Genomic DNA, 14,279 nt, shown 5'->3' with positions numbered 1-14,279 from the left:
AAGGGAAGGTCATGCCTGACCAATCTGGCACCCTTCTGTGTTGGAGTGATGACATCGTTGGATAAAGGGACAGTGACCGATGTCATCTACCTGGACTTGGGGAAGGCCTTTGACATCTTCTCCCCCCACATCTTTATATCTAAATTGGAGTGATAGGAATTGGCGGGTGGAGTACTTGGTGGATCAGGTTGGAAAGCCGTAGACAGTGGGGTGTGGTGAATGGCACTATGTCCAGGTGGAGGCCATTAATGAGCAATGTCACTCAGGGGTCTGTCTTGGGACCGGTGCTCTTCAACATCTTCATCAATGACATTGATGACAGACTTGAGTGCACCTTCAGCAAGTTTGCTGATGACACCAAGTTGACGCAATGGAAGGAAGGGATGCCATTCACAAGGACCTCAATAGACTCAAAAGGTGGGCCCATGTGAACTTAATGAGGTTCAACATAGCAAAGTACAAGAGTTTTGCAGTCGGGTTGAAGTAATGCTAGATACGTATACAGTCTGGGAGAAGAATTCCTTGAGAGTAGCCCTGCAGAGAAGGACCTGGGGGTCCTGGTGCATGAAAAACTGAACATGATGCAGCAGCGTGCTCTTTTAGCTCTGAAGGCCAGTAGTACCCTGGATTCCATCAGAAGAGGAGTGGCCAGCAGGGACAGGGAGGTGATTGTTCCTCTCTATTCTGCCCTTGTGAGGGCCCATCTGGAGTACAGCAACCATGTCTGGGGCTTCCAGTTCAGGAAAGATGTAGAGAGGGTGCAAAGGAGGGCCACAAGGATGATCAGAGGTCTGGAGCACCTCCCCTATGAAGACAGGCTGAAGGAACTGGGCTTGTTCAGCCTAGAGAAGAGAAGTCTGCAAGCAGACCTCATTGCAGCCTTCCAGGGGATTATAAACAGGGAGAAGAATCAACTTTATACAAGGGTGAACTGGGATAGGACAAGGGGGAATGGTTTTAAGCTGAAGGAGGGAAGGTTTAGATTGGATGTCAGGAGGAAGTTCTTTAGAGAGAGAGTGTGGTAAGGTGCTGGAACAGGCTGCCCAGAGAGGTTATACATTCTCTGTCTCTGGAGGTATTCAAGGCCAGGTTGGATGGGGCCCTGGGCAACCTGGTCTAGTATTAGATCTGGAGGTTGGTAGTCCTACCTGTGCCAGAGGGATTGGAACTTTGGTGATTTTTGGGGTCCCTTCCAACCCAAGCCATTCTGTGATTCTATGATACTCTTTTAGCAAGGTAGACATTCCTTTGGATCCTTCACCTCTTTTTAGCTCCGTTGAAAATACGAGTCAGCACTGATTATTTTAAGTCTTCATTCTGTCCTTGAGCAGAGTAGAAAAACTTTTCTGAATAAAAAAAAACTTCTCTGTACAGGGATTTCTTTTATGCTACAATGACGTACTGTTTAGTTGTCACTCAAAAGTAAAAGAATCTTAGAATGTTTGGAGTTCTTCAAGGGCCAGCCACATCAGTCTTGTATCCAGTACACAGGTGACGTAGAGCACACAAGCTTTCTTTGCATTGTGTTTTTCATGTGGTGTTTCTTCTGCCAGGTGACTGACTCACTGACTCACTGCAAAGGCATCTTCTTTTTCATCTATTGAATGAATTAATTGTGAAATGTTGCCTGCAAAGTAAATCTGCTGCTGTAGAAGGGGAGGTGGAAGTGGTCCTACACCAGTGTAATTTGAAGTCTGAAGAGTAGGGAAATAGAAGAGGCATACTTGAATCTTTTCAGCTGAAGGAAGAAGCTGAGCCTGCAGCCTGTTTTGCTTTTCACTGCTGGGATAAAAGGGTTCCAGTTCTTTCTCTGTCATCTAGGTTTTAAAGAAGACACAACCATCTGTATGTTTTGTGCCAACCCTCAACTATAAATGTGTGATAGGGCTTCTTGTGCATGTTCTCTGCCTGGTTTACAAGTCCTGATCACGGTTGCTTAGGCAACTGTCAATTTTAGGAAGCAGGAATGGAGAAGGATTTTCTGTGGTGCAGTAGTGGGCATAGCCAGTAGACGCTTCCAAAGTCCATCTTTTTGCCTTAGGTGACTCAAAAATGTGAAAGAATTTTGGCAACTGAGATCATAAATATTGCCAGAAGTCACTAGGGCTTTTGTTCCCAAGCTCTGTTTGGACTGCCTTCCTTGCTCATTTATGGGCTGCTTCATGAGATTCCAGCCAAATTGTATGGTGAAACATTGCTGTGATTTCTGGTAAAATTTAGCCTTACATTGAGGCAATTAATATTCTTTGTGTGTGCTTTTTCCACATCTAAATTCTGGATTATTTTTTTATTTTTTATTTTTTAACATGAGACCTTTCTCTGATTTAAAGGACTTAGTTTAAAAAAAAAAAAAAAAGGCTTATCCAGCTCTTGAAGTCTGGGAGATTGTAACGTATAGTGCATCAAAATGCAGCATTCTGTTACAGCTCCCATTAAATCCAAAATTGGTGTATTTTATGCTGCAAAGTAGTCCATTATTTCCAATCACAGAAATGTACAGCACCTAGAAGAACACCATAAACACTGGGGAAATGTCAAGAGCAGCTGGAAATGTGGCATTTGTTAGTGCCTTAGTATTAAAAGGCTGTCTTTGGATAGCTACCTTACCTCCATTTGTCTGCATTTTCATGAGAGCGCTCATCCTAAGCTGTTCCAAACTGAGTTTTATTATTCAGATTTCTCTTGGGATTCAGACTTGTATGTATTTACATTTCTTTTAAAGAAGCTGGACAGTTCTGCCATGGACTTCTTGGTGCAATTTGATATACCTCCTTTGACTTATTTCTATCTCTGTCTATGGATGCCAAAAAGCAGTGCGATTTCAGAGCTTGCTTTCTTGCTTCCATCCCATGTGATTTTTTTCCTGATAAACACTATTTTTTTCTCTTTTTCAGTTTTATTTTTAAATTACCTTCCAGCAACTAAGTTTGTTTAATTAAATTTCATAATGCATGACACAGGTAGCGTCGTTAAAACAATTGTAGAATGTTAGGGGAATTTTTTTTTCAAGGCTGAGGCTGTAAACAATCTGAAAAACATAGAAAAAAAAATCCTCAGTTTTAGAATGGCAGTGTCTCTGCTTATATAAAGCCAGCAGTCAGACCACTTGAGTGGCTCTGCAGTCACTGGGGGAGAAGGGGAGACACGGATGCTGGCACACTATTATTATTCTGCTGCTGCACACAGGTCTGAGTCAGCTCTGAAAAAGCATACATTGTTTCTTACAGAATGTCTCTGGCTCCTAACAACAGAATTGCAACGTGATGTCTCTGCTAAAAATGCGATGACTCACAAATGAGTCAACAGCAAAGGTGTTACAGGAGGCTAACTGCTGTGCTGTCTGCCAGGGCTTCCTAACATGCAGAAGCAGTGCTGGCCATTAATTTACTTGGCTTTCTTTTCATACAGAGTTTCTAAAAACATCTAATAAATGGAGTTCTTCTTGTATTACTACTACGAATAAATTCTGTTTTTTAAGAGCCTCCTAAACTGGGTTAACATATTGAGATACCACATTGTACTGGCTTTAGCAGGCTGTTTTTAAATTTAATTTCTGCTGAAATCTGTAGAGCAGCTTAATGTATTCATTCAGGAGTAGGGCATTATCCTTGTCTGTCTGTATGGTACAAGAGGTGTCCTCACCAGTCAGAATTGTAGATTGGATTTACATTCTAGAAGGAAAGGCATTCCAGGGCCTGTTTTTTTTTTTTTAATGAGTTGTTTTTTTTTCCCCCTTAAGAGTTTTTATTTATTTATTTATTTATTGCAGGTAGGCCACTTTCTAAACAAAACTCCTCATAAGTCTTCCAAATTTCAGGTATGATACCCAATAGAGATGAAGAATATAAGGATACGGAGTTGTTTACAATTGCTAGCAAATTATATGAAGATCTATGAAGAAGGGTCATCCTCTGGGCTGCAAGTCTCAAGAAAGACAAATCTAATTATCTCCAATTACAATACAGAGGTTGTCTCTAATTACAGTGTATCTGCCCTTGAGATTACAAACACTATACATCTTCATTGAATTTACATATACGTTAAACTTCTTTTTAAGTTGCAATGCACTGCAAGCCAGTGGTGGAAGCCCAGGAGTTATGGTATTTGCTGTTAGTGTGGATCTCCAACAGCAGGGCTGATTCTTTTCACTGTGACTCCTTTTTTGAACTTTCAACCTTTACTTTTCTACATGAGTTTGTTCTGGAAGAATGCCACGACCATTGGCTGTATAGAATCATAGACTCATAGAATCATTTGAGTTGGAAAGGACCTTTAAAGATGATCTAGTCCAACTCCTGTGCAATAAACAGGGACATCTGTGCCACATCAGGTTGCTCAGAGCCCCATGCAGCCTGACCTTGAATGTCTGCAGGGGCAAGGCACCCATCACCTCTCTTGGAAACCTGTACCAGTGCCTCACCACCCCTATTGAAAAAAGCTTCTTCCTAACATCCAATCTAAATCTCCCCTCTTTTAGTTTAAGACAGTTTTTTCTTTTCCTATTGCAACATACCCTGCTAATAAGTCTGTTCCCTCCTTTAGATAGCGATAGGGTCCTCTCCTATGCCTTCTCTTCTCCACACTGAACAGCCCCAGCTCTCTCAGCCTGTTCTCATAGGGGAGGTGTTCCATCCCTTCCATCATTTTTGTGGCCATCTATGGACTCCAACAGATCCATGTCTATTCTGTACTGAGGACTCCACATCTGGATGCAGATGTGAGATCTCACCAGCACAGAGTAGAGGGGCAGGGTCACCTTCCTCGCCCTTCTGGCCACACTTCTGATGCAGCCCAGGATATGGTTGGGTTTCAGGGATGCAAAGGCACATTGCTGGCTCATGTCCAGCTTCCCATCCACCTGTATGTCCGAGTCCTTTTTGTCAGACTTGTGCTCAGTCCTTTTGTCCCCCGGCTTGTAATGGTGGAGGTTGCCACAATCCCAGATGCAAGATCTTGCACTTGAATTTATTGAATCTTGTGAAATTCTCTTGGGCCCACTGCTTGACCCTGTCTAGGTCTCCCTGAATATCTTTCCATCCTTCAGGCATGTCAGCCGCACCATACAGCTTGTTGACATTTGCAAACTTATTGAGGATGCAGTCATTCTCACTATCAATGTAGCTGATGAAGATGCTGAAGAGTGTTGGTCCCAGTACAGTCCCCTGTTGGACACCACTTGTCACAGATCTTCATCCAGACACTGAGCAATTGACCACACCACACTCTGCATATAGTCTTGCAACCAGTTCCTCATCCATCAGTCTACTCATCAAATCTATATCTTTCAATCTGGAGAGAAGGATGTTAGCGGAGACTGTGTCCAGGGTCTTACTGAAATCCAGATAGATGGCATCATAGCTCTTCCTTTGTCCACTGATGCAATTATGCCATTGTAGAAAACTACTCTTTTGGAAGGTGTAGGTCCAAATCCTGCCACACAGGAAAGTAACTGAATCTATATTTCCTGAATCCTTACAAGTGATTTTACCAGGCAGCTACAGAGTGAGGTGATTCCATTTTCTTTACCATACATATGTATCTAACTTGAATTGCTGTGGCTTGTAACTTGTACCAACAGTTTGGGACAGTTAAAGCTACTTTTTTCTTAGTGAATTTACCATTTGCTTGAATTACTTTACCCATAGCTCTTGCACTTTTTTTTCTCTCTCTACTCCTAGCATGTAATTCACCTGCTTTTTCTGAAAGAATTCTTCACAGAATCATAGAATCACAGAATGGATTGGGTTGGAAGGGACCTCAAGATCATCAAGCTCCAGTCTCCCTGCCGCAGGCAGGGCTGCCAACCTCCATATCTCATACTAGATCAGTCTTGAGACTTCTTTCTCTGGCTGCCACTGCCACCACTGAAACGCTTCATTTGCTTCTCTTCTTCTTCATGCTGCTTTGAATTGAATTTTCTTCTCTCTATATTTGAATCCCTTTACCTGTTCTATTCTTCCCTCTCTTTGCCTGTCTATTCCTCCCTTTTCTCAGTTGAATCAGTTTTTTGCTGGCTACATCTGCCTTTATGCTTGTTACTTACCTGTGCAAATGTCATTGTTTTATTCTACTTAAGAATGCTGTGCTTTTTATGTGTTTTTCATACTGCCTGATTAATGTGAAGCAGTCTAATACTTTCCCCTTCTTTCAACTTCCTCATATGGACTCATCAGCACATTTAATAATGGCTAGATTAAGTGCAGATTCTGATGACTGCTTATTAAATTTGATTAATCATAAGAAACTTTCTGTGTGCAAATGCATATGCTCTCTCTTGCGGAGTTTTGTGCATGCAGCAGGTGTAAATTCAAACATAAATATTAATTGTGTATTTTTCTATGCAATGACTGTATCTCTATCTGTGCGCTCCCTATATGTGAGTTGTTTTCAGAACTCTCAAGGTCAGGGTCACTTTTCATTATGTTTTTATTCCAAAGAATAAGATTCATAATCATGGTTGGATTGTGAGGTGTGTCTGAGATCATTAAATTAAAGAATGAGGACAGTCCGAGGCTTTTGCTGCAGTCCAATCTGGAACTATTGCATAGCCGTTGTGCAGGCCAGATTTCCTTCAACTAAGCTTGGCATTGCACCTAGCAGTATTATAGACACTGTCTTGCCTTCTGTTGAGATGGGCTTTTTATTTTTGAGACTAGAAACCAGCTCTTGCTTGTATGGCAGGTCTGATCTGACAGGTGCTAAGCCTGGCTGGCGGGGTAAAGGCCCGATAAGCTAACTCTGTTGTTTAGTAGCAATTGCTGGGGAAACTTGTGAGCAAGTGAAGTCAGCCCCAAACTTCAGGAGGAACTTCCCCACAGAACTAGTGGTTAGTATGAACTACTGAAGCACTGGAGCCCTGCCATTCACTTTACCTCTTGTCACAGAAACTTGCACATGTGTGTATGCTCATGTTTAATGACCTATGGCAGATGCTCAGACATTGTGTAATGAGGGAGTATAAAAATACTTCTTAACACAGAGCAGAATATGGTTTGATATTTTGGTGTCTGTTTTTCCTGGAGCCCTAAGGGAAAACTACATGATTATGAAACGTCCCGCCTTTTTGTATACCAGCCTTTTCAGTTTGGAAATGATAGCAGAGTGGATCAGTTCTGGGAAAACATAATTAGATTTGGATGTAATTTATGGGAAATATAAAAAAATGTCTGGGTGCTGTTCTAAGTTATCTTGTACTACTTACCCTTCACTGTCCTTGAACCTTGAACCTTGAAAGCTGTTTTTCAAATTTTTGTTTGGAAAATTTACCTGCTTTTCCAGCTTGGGTCTTATCCTGAGTTTGTAAAGGAGAATGTGTATGGAAATCACGGATATATATTCTTGCTGTTTTCTCAATCCTCACATGCAGGTTAAGTTTCCATGTGTGATTTTGTTTAACATTTTTTTGGACCTGGAGTATCAAAGGATGTGAGGACTGCACATATTCTCAGGCACCAACACAGCTTTGTAAGTGTCTCTTGAAAGCTAGGTGCCTGTGAAGGAGTGAAGTTCCCCAGTTTCCGTGGACATGTACAGACCTGTGTTGGATCCAACCTCTGCTGCATTAGCAGCCTGTGCTAAGATTTCCACTGTAAGCTAGCTGGTGATTTTTGTCTCCTCTTTCCAGTGCCAAATAGATCTTAATGGGACAAACACTGTCTCTTCGTATTTGGAAGGTGTGACTGCGATTCAGAATGTATGGGAATGGAAAAAAAATCTAAATTTAAATAAAACAACTGAGGAATTAGGCCAATTGTTCACTTTTTTTACTCCTCGCCTCCCTTTTGAAGATCCAGTTTTCGTTAATGCTCTTCTTTTAACTTTGGCCCTTTCCAAGCTAGCACTGTGTAGTTACATCTGTTGGGAGTGAAGGGTCTGCAATTGGCACAGGTTTTTGAAGTTGTAGATGTCAAATAATAATGTATACAGTACTGCTGTCTCTCTGTAGCTGGTGACCTGCTGTTGTTATAATGACTGTCTGAGACCGTGTGTGCCTGGGGCAAAGTGCATCCTTTGTTTTATGTGCTCCAAAGCCAGTCACGGTACGTTCTTAGTAGAATGTACACCAAAAAAAAAATACGATTTAGATGTATTACTTGTCCACAAGGTAATTGGAGAATTTATAATGGGCCCTGATGCAAGCAAATAACCTTTGTGCCTAACCAGCAGAGAGATGGCGACCTTCCTGCTTCAAAGAAGAAACGCCAGGCAGGGGAGAAGATTATGTATACTTTGGTCTCTGTGCCACATGGAAATGACATCGCGTCTCTCTTTGAACTGGATGCCACCACTCTTCAGAGAGCTGATTGCCTGGTTCCAAGGTAAAAAAAAAAAAAAAAGTTGTGGGATTGACAAGGTTTCTTTCTAGCATTATGCCTGTGAGTAAAGCAGAAAAAATCAAACATAAGCAAGTATTATCCTTCGGTTAAAATTTGAAGAGTGTTCACAGATAAACAAGAGATGTATAAAACATGATACTGCCGCTGTGACTGGATAAAATAATCATAAGGATAAAACAAGTGATGCTTAAAGAGAATCTGTGAAGAGAAAAATAACAGGCTAAATGTTGCACAGATATGTATGAAAACAGAATTGAGTTGCCCTGTTTGAAAAAACGTGCTGCTAGTAGATCTAACTGAATTGTTCCCTACCGAATAATATGTATGGTGAACTGTGTTTCTGTTTCTGAACACGTCTGTTATTCAAATTAAGTCAGTAATTGGTTCATAGGTTTTACTTGTGAATGTCTGAAACTTCAATTGTTACTTCAGCTGGGATTGATTAGATAAGTCACATGGTGTTTGTTGTGGCTGAATGGGTATGAAGACACTTGGTGCTAGTAGTAGTTCCGAGGGTGGAGTTTAAAGCTAGATACCTACAAATAGTGATGTATGCAACCTGGAAGTATTTGCTCTGCAGAGTTTTGCCAGATGATTTTCTTACTTGAATACTCAAAGTCCATCAGCGTGAAAGAGAGTGTGTTAATGAAGACTGTAGTGAATATATTTACTGAGTGCAATACAGAGTAAAAATTGTAATTGATTTATCAGCTCTGCTTTTTAGTAATGCCAGAAATTATCAAATGGAAAGAATTTAGAAGAATCTCATACCTGCTCTTTGTTTACTTGATTTTTGGTTGAGAACTGATAGTGTAAATGCTCACTCCCTGGAACAAGGTTTTGTACATCATAATGATGAAACTGAAACTATGATCAGTTTTACATTTGCACTTTTGTTCTGTGACAGGTTGAATTGGCTCACTACTCGGCAGAAAAAATAATAAGAAAACAGTTGTTTTTATTCATGATGTGTATTTCAACTCAATTAGGATTTTAAAATACCTTTTAATTTTTTTTTTTTTTTTCATATAAGGAATACTTTAATCCTAGACTTATGGAAATGTTTAAAAGCAGCATTCTGCATAATCCCAAGATGCTGTCCTATTATTGCTTTATGCTGGATCAGAAAGAAAAGAGACACAAGGGGGGAAAGGGTGCTACAGTACCTTCTAGTTCTCCCTTGTCTTTTTATTATGAGTGGCTGGTGTGACTCATGCTCTCACATCTCATGTCCATGTGTTAAACCACATCTCACCTTGCCCAGTTTAGCTCAGAAAGGATACATCTAACCTATTGTTTGCTTTCCTCTCCTATAGGAACTCTTATGTCCGACTGAGACATTTGTGCACCAATACTTGGGTTACTAGTACTAGCATCCCAATAGACACCAATGAAGAAAGGCCTGTAATGTTAAAGGTAAACACTAATTTCTCAAGGTTGGAATCCCAAAATAATTCCTAGAGTTTCCTAAGGGTGATCTTGACTTATAAAATATGCATAATTAGGCAAAGGTGAGTGAATTGGTTATCCTAATTAAGCTACAAACTATTGCAGATCGGGACGTGCCAAACAAAAGAGGACAAGGAGGCTTTTGCCATTGTATCAGTTCCTCTATCTGAGGTCAGAGACTTGGACTTTGCTAATGATGCAAACAAGGTCTTAGCATCAACTGTTAAAAAGCTGGAGAATGGAACAATAACCCAGAATGAAAGGAGGTTAGTGAGCTTTTTTTATTGTTGTTGTTTAATTAGTGTTACTCCTAGCATCATGGTATCATGTTATCACAGTAATGGGTACATGTAATTCATTGTATTGCATGTTCATGCTGCTAGGGCAGTAGAAGCAAGACTTGCAGTGACTGAGAGACTGCTGTGATTGTCCCTTTCCTTTCTTTCTTATAAGATGCACTGATCTCATCTCTGTGGTGACAGCAGCAAGATCTGAGGGAATGGCATGGAGGTGCGTGGAGAGGGTCAGGTTGGGGATAGGAAAAGCCCTGGAACAGAGTCTCTAGGACATTGATCGTGGCACCATGCTTGTGTTCAAGGAGTGTTTGGACAATGCTTGAGGATATAGGGTTTGGATTTTTGGTGGTTTTGTGTGGAGCCAAGTGGGGGACTCGATTATCCCTCTGGGTGCATTCCAGCTCATGATATTCTGTGATTCTGTTATTTTATTTTTCCCTGTTTACTTTCCTGTTTTACATTTCCTGTTGTCTTCAGTGTTTACTCTTTATATCCATCCATGCTTCAATTTAAAGAATGTCTGTTCTTTACACCCAGCCCTGAATTAAGGGATTTTGTTGTACATTGTAGCCACGTATTTCCCACTGCAAGTGATGTGGTTGGCTATTTGTTTTCAGCTGTCTGGTAAAACTGAATGTTAGATAGCATCTCTTACAGTGTTAATTTTTATCTTGTATTCTACTGTGCATCATACAGAGCTTCTTGCTGGAAATGTTAATTTTTGGTGACAAAACGATTTATGCTGTTTGTCGAGTCCACAAGTCTTTTGTCAGTGGTAATTAGCACAGGTGGCTTAGTATCAGGTGAAGGATTTATCTTAATAGGCAAATCTGTAACAGCCAAGGTATTAGTACGCAATCTTGGAAAGCCATTTCATTCATTGTTGAGTTGAATCAGATGGGGATACTACATAATGAAGGAGTGACATCCTTGTATTAGCCTTGCACTGCTGTGTCACTGCAATCCAGTACTGTCTCTGATGTTGATGTACTAGTACAACACACACATGAAATAATTGAGAACGGGAGAGGAGCAGAGCTGGCAGATCTTTAAGGAAGCTTTCAGCAGAAGAGCACAAGAGCTCTCCATTCCCAGGTGTTGGAAGTCAGGAAAGGAAGGCAAGAGACCAGCATGGCTGAACTGGGACCTGCTGGTCAAACTGGAGAGTAGGAAGAAAATATGCAGGCAGTAGAAGTAGAGATAGGTACTCTGCGAGAAATATAGGAAGGCTGCTAGGCTTTGTAGGGGTTAGGTCAGGAAGGCCAAAGCCCTGCTGGAACTGAATTCAACAAGCGGTGCAAAGAAGAAGAAAAGCTCTGAGCAACCTGGTCTAGCTGTAGATGTCCAAATCCCCTATTCATTGCAGGGGATTTGGACTAGATGACCTTTAAAGGCCCCTTCCAACTCAGATGATTCTGTGGTTCTGTGATTTCATGATTTTGCTGTTATTAGTTTGTTCTTGTGGTTTCCTTTAAAACAAACAAACAAACAAAACCTCTTCTTGTTTCCCTGTCTTATTACTTTCCTGCTTGAGTAAGTAGGGATTCCAAGAGCTCGCTCCTAGTTGATCAATCCTACATTTACCTTTCCTGCTTTTTCTGTTAGTGAGGTGCCTTGTTCTGGAGACCTTACCATTCTCCAACATCCACTACTGGGCTGAAAACTCATTTAGAGGGATTAGATGAACATCCAAGCCTTCTTTTACTTAATGAAAGCTTTCTGTCTGGCTCTCAGAGATGTCTTTGGAAATCTATTGAGCATCTTCCTGCCAGGTTTAGTAATTATAGACTAAATATTTGCCAAACTCAGACAATGCTGCTAAGGGTGGGAGATGTGCTGGGTTTTGTTTGTGGAAGATTGCCAATTCTTTTAAGGAAATTTGTGGTCATCCACACTTCTCTCTGTGTACACCTGGAAAGGTATGTTAACAGCAAGGTGGCGATGACCTACATTGCTTGAAGATGGAAGGGCTTGCCACTGACTTTGTCCTGTTTTAGCATTTACTTCTGCCAAATCTTCTTTTGTGTAGGAAAGAATGGGTGAAATAAAAGTGTTTTTTTCCAAGTCATTTTTCAATAGTTTCTCATGTCAGTAGGGAAAAAGTGCAGTGCCAAAGTGTTTTTATTCCTCTAGTGAGTGCACAATCTTGTTTCATGGGCCAATGTTACTAACTTCCCAGTGGAAATTGTTGCTGGGCTGATTAAGAGTATCTGTCTACTATTTCTGGGCCTTACAATCAGCTGGTAGAGATTCTGGATTTCTAAGCAGTCTGCATCTATTCTACATCAATTTTGCATCCTCCCTTTTTTCCTCTGGTTGCTGTTTAATGTCTTGGAAAATATCACTGTGGTGGATTCAAACCTTTTCTGATCTGAGACCTGGAAGCCTTAGGTATATGTCAAACTTAGCTTTGCAGTGATTGACGTTCTGATGCGCTAGATAAAGCTTGTTCTAAAATGTGATTTTCTTCCTTAATGAATCCTAGCAAGTGTTGAATGACTGTATGTAATAAGTATCTGTCTATTCATTCTAGATTTGTGACCAAGTTATTAGAAGATCTGATCTTCTTTGTGTCTGATGTGCCTAACAATGGGCAGGAAGTTTTGGACGTGGTCATTACTAAGCCAAACCGGGAACGACAAAAATTAATGCGGGAACAAAATATATTGGCTCAGGTATACTCTGTATGTTCAAGTATGAGTAACTTGATTGTACTTCCAAATAGATTGTAGGAGAGAAGGAATTGATAAAATGGTGGTTTCAGGTAAGTTGGCTTATGCTATCTTGGGTTGTATGTAACTGGATTCATTAGACATGAAACTCATTAATCAAGATTCACGGCAGAAGGCCCGGAGTTTGATGTCTGTTAGTCTCATGTAATTCTGATGACTTATAAGATTTTTAAGACTTTATTTACAAGTAAATTGTTGAACAAATTTGAAGGAAGTCTGCTGCATGGTCCTGATCCTGCAAGTGTTTTCCTTGAAGAAAAACTTATAATATCCCTGACTTGTTTGAGGACTGACTTGCATATAAATCAGAATTAATATTCTTTTAAGGTATCTTTCTGAAATAGTAAATAAATAATAAAGTGAAAAGAATTAAACTAGATAGCAGCCCATATGTGCTTTTTCATCCTTAATTTATCTAAAATTAAGGCGCATAACTGACAATGTTTTAAACTAGGGATAGCAGTCAAGAAAAAGTAGCGTCAACCAAGTTGGTGTGGAAGTGCAAAGCTAAACGCTTATGTTGTAATGTCTGAGATTGTCCTTGTCCCTTTGCCCCTTTCTTATTCGGTGATTTGTAGATAATAAATGAAGTAATTGAATTCTGACTTGAGCCTATAGATGTTGTGTTCTGATCCTGTCAGAGGAAATTGACAGGTACAGGTCAAGGAAAAATCTTGGCTTGATTTTCATCCTCAGTGATTTTGATTTTGAACAGATATTCGGGATCCTCAAAGCTCCTTTTAAGGACAAAGGTGAAGGATCAATGCTGAGACTTGAAGACCTAGGTGACCAGAGATATGCTCCATACAAATACATGTTAAGGTTATGTTACAGAGTTCTCAGACATTCCCAGCAGGACTATAGGAAGAACCAGGTCAGTGGTATTCAAGAATTTTTCCCCTAAATTCTGTTATTTTAGATCCTGCGTTTGGTCTTGCACTCTGCATTTACAGGTATGATCCTCCGGTAATCTTATCTTAAGGGAGAATGGAAGTTTTGTGTTGGTTAATTAGTAAGTAGAAAGATGCTTACACAGACTTATGCTGTGAAATAGTGTTTTTGTTTTATAGGCATTTTCATATGAACGGAGTGATTAGCAATGAATGTCACAGGTTCATTCTCCTGGCGGGCTTCCATGTATCTTCACAGGCTCTGGCTGAGATTAGTGTCCACTGCTTCCTTCATAGGCTCCAGGGTGTCAGTGGGGAAGGCAAAATTCTCTGTGATTCTGTTTTGTAAATATTTATGTTGTGATAGCAGTGAGTCAAACCAGAGGCTGTTCTATCAGATAGCATGATTTTCCACTGCTGGAGACTCCCGATGAACATGAGATAATTCAGAACATGATACTGAGTGCTTTGTATGTTGCAGCACAGAAAAGAGCCCTTACTAGCTTTATAGGGCTAAAGGAGCTGAAAATAAAAAATTGAACTGTTATGTGTGATGACTTTGTTTTCTTTCTAGCA

The 14,279-nt window shown here is 40.4% G+C and overlaps 1 protein-coding gene across 3 annotated transcripts in view; it reads left to right on the top strand.

Annotated features, from left to right (window-relative positions):
• The window catches only part of ITPR2 (inositol 1,4,5-trisphosphate receptor type 2), a 263,980-nt gene that overhangs the window by 66,918 nt on the left and 182,783 nt on the right, over positions 1 to 14,279 (top strand). For all 3 annotated transcript variants that reach the window (XM_085231963.1, XM_085231974.1, XM_085231957.1), the window contains 5 exons: positions 8,164 to 8,318; positions 9,653 to 9,752; positions 9,891 to 10,051; positions 12,615 to 12,756; positions 13,529 to 13,687. In XM_085231963.1, coding sequence (XP_085088089.1) covers positions 8,164 to 8,318; positions 9,653 to 9,752; positions 9,891 to 10,051; positions 12,615 to 12,756; positions 13,529 to 13,687 — 717 coding nt within the window. The remainder of the gene's footprint in view (positions 1 to 8,163; positions 8,319 to 9,652; positions 9,753 to 9,890; positions 10,052 to 12,614; positions 12,757 to 13,528; positions 13,688 to 14,279) is intronic.

This window comes from Meleagris gallopavo, chromosome 1, assembly GCF_905368555.1.
Source record: "Meleagris gallopavo chromosome 1, MGAL_WU_HG_1.1, whole genome shotgun sequence".
NCBI lineage: Eukaryota > Metazoa > Chordata > Aves > Galliformes > Phasianidae > Meleagris > Meleagris gallopavo.
The sequence above is the reverse complement of the archived record's forward strand: the minus strand, read 5'-3'. Positions and strand labels throughout refer to the sequence as shown.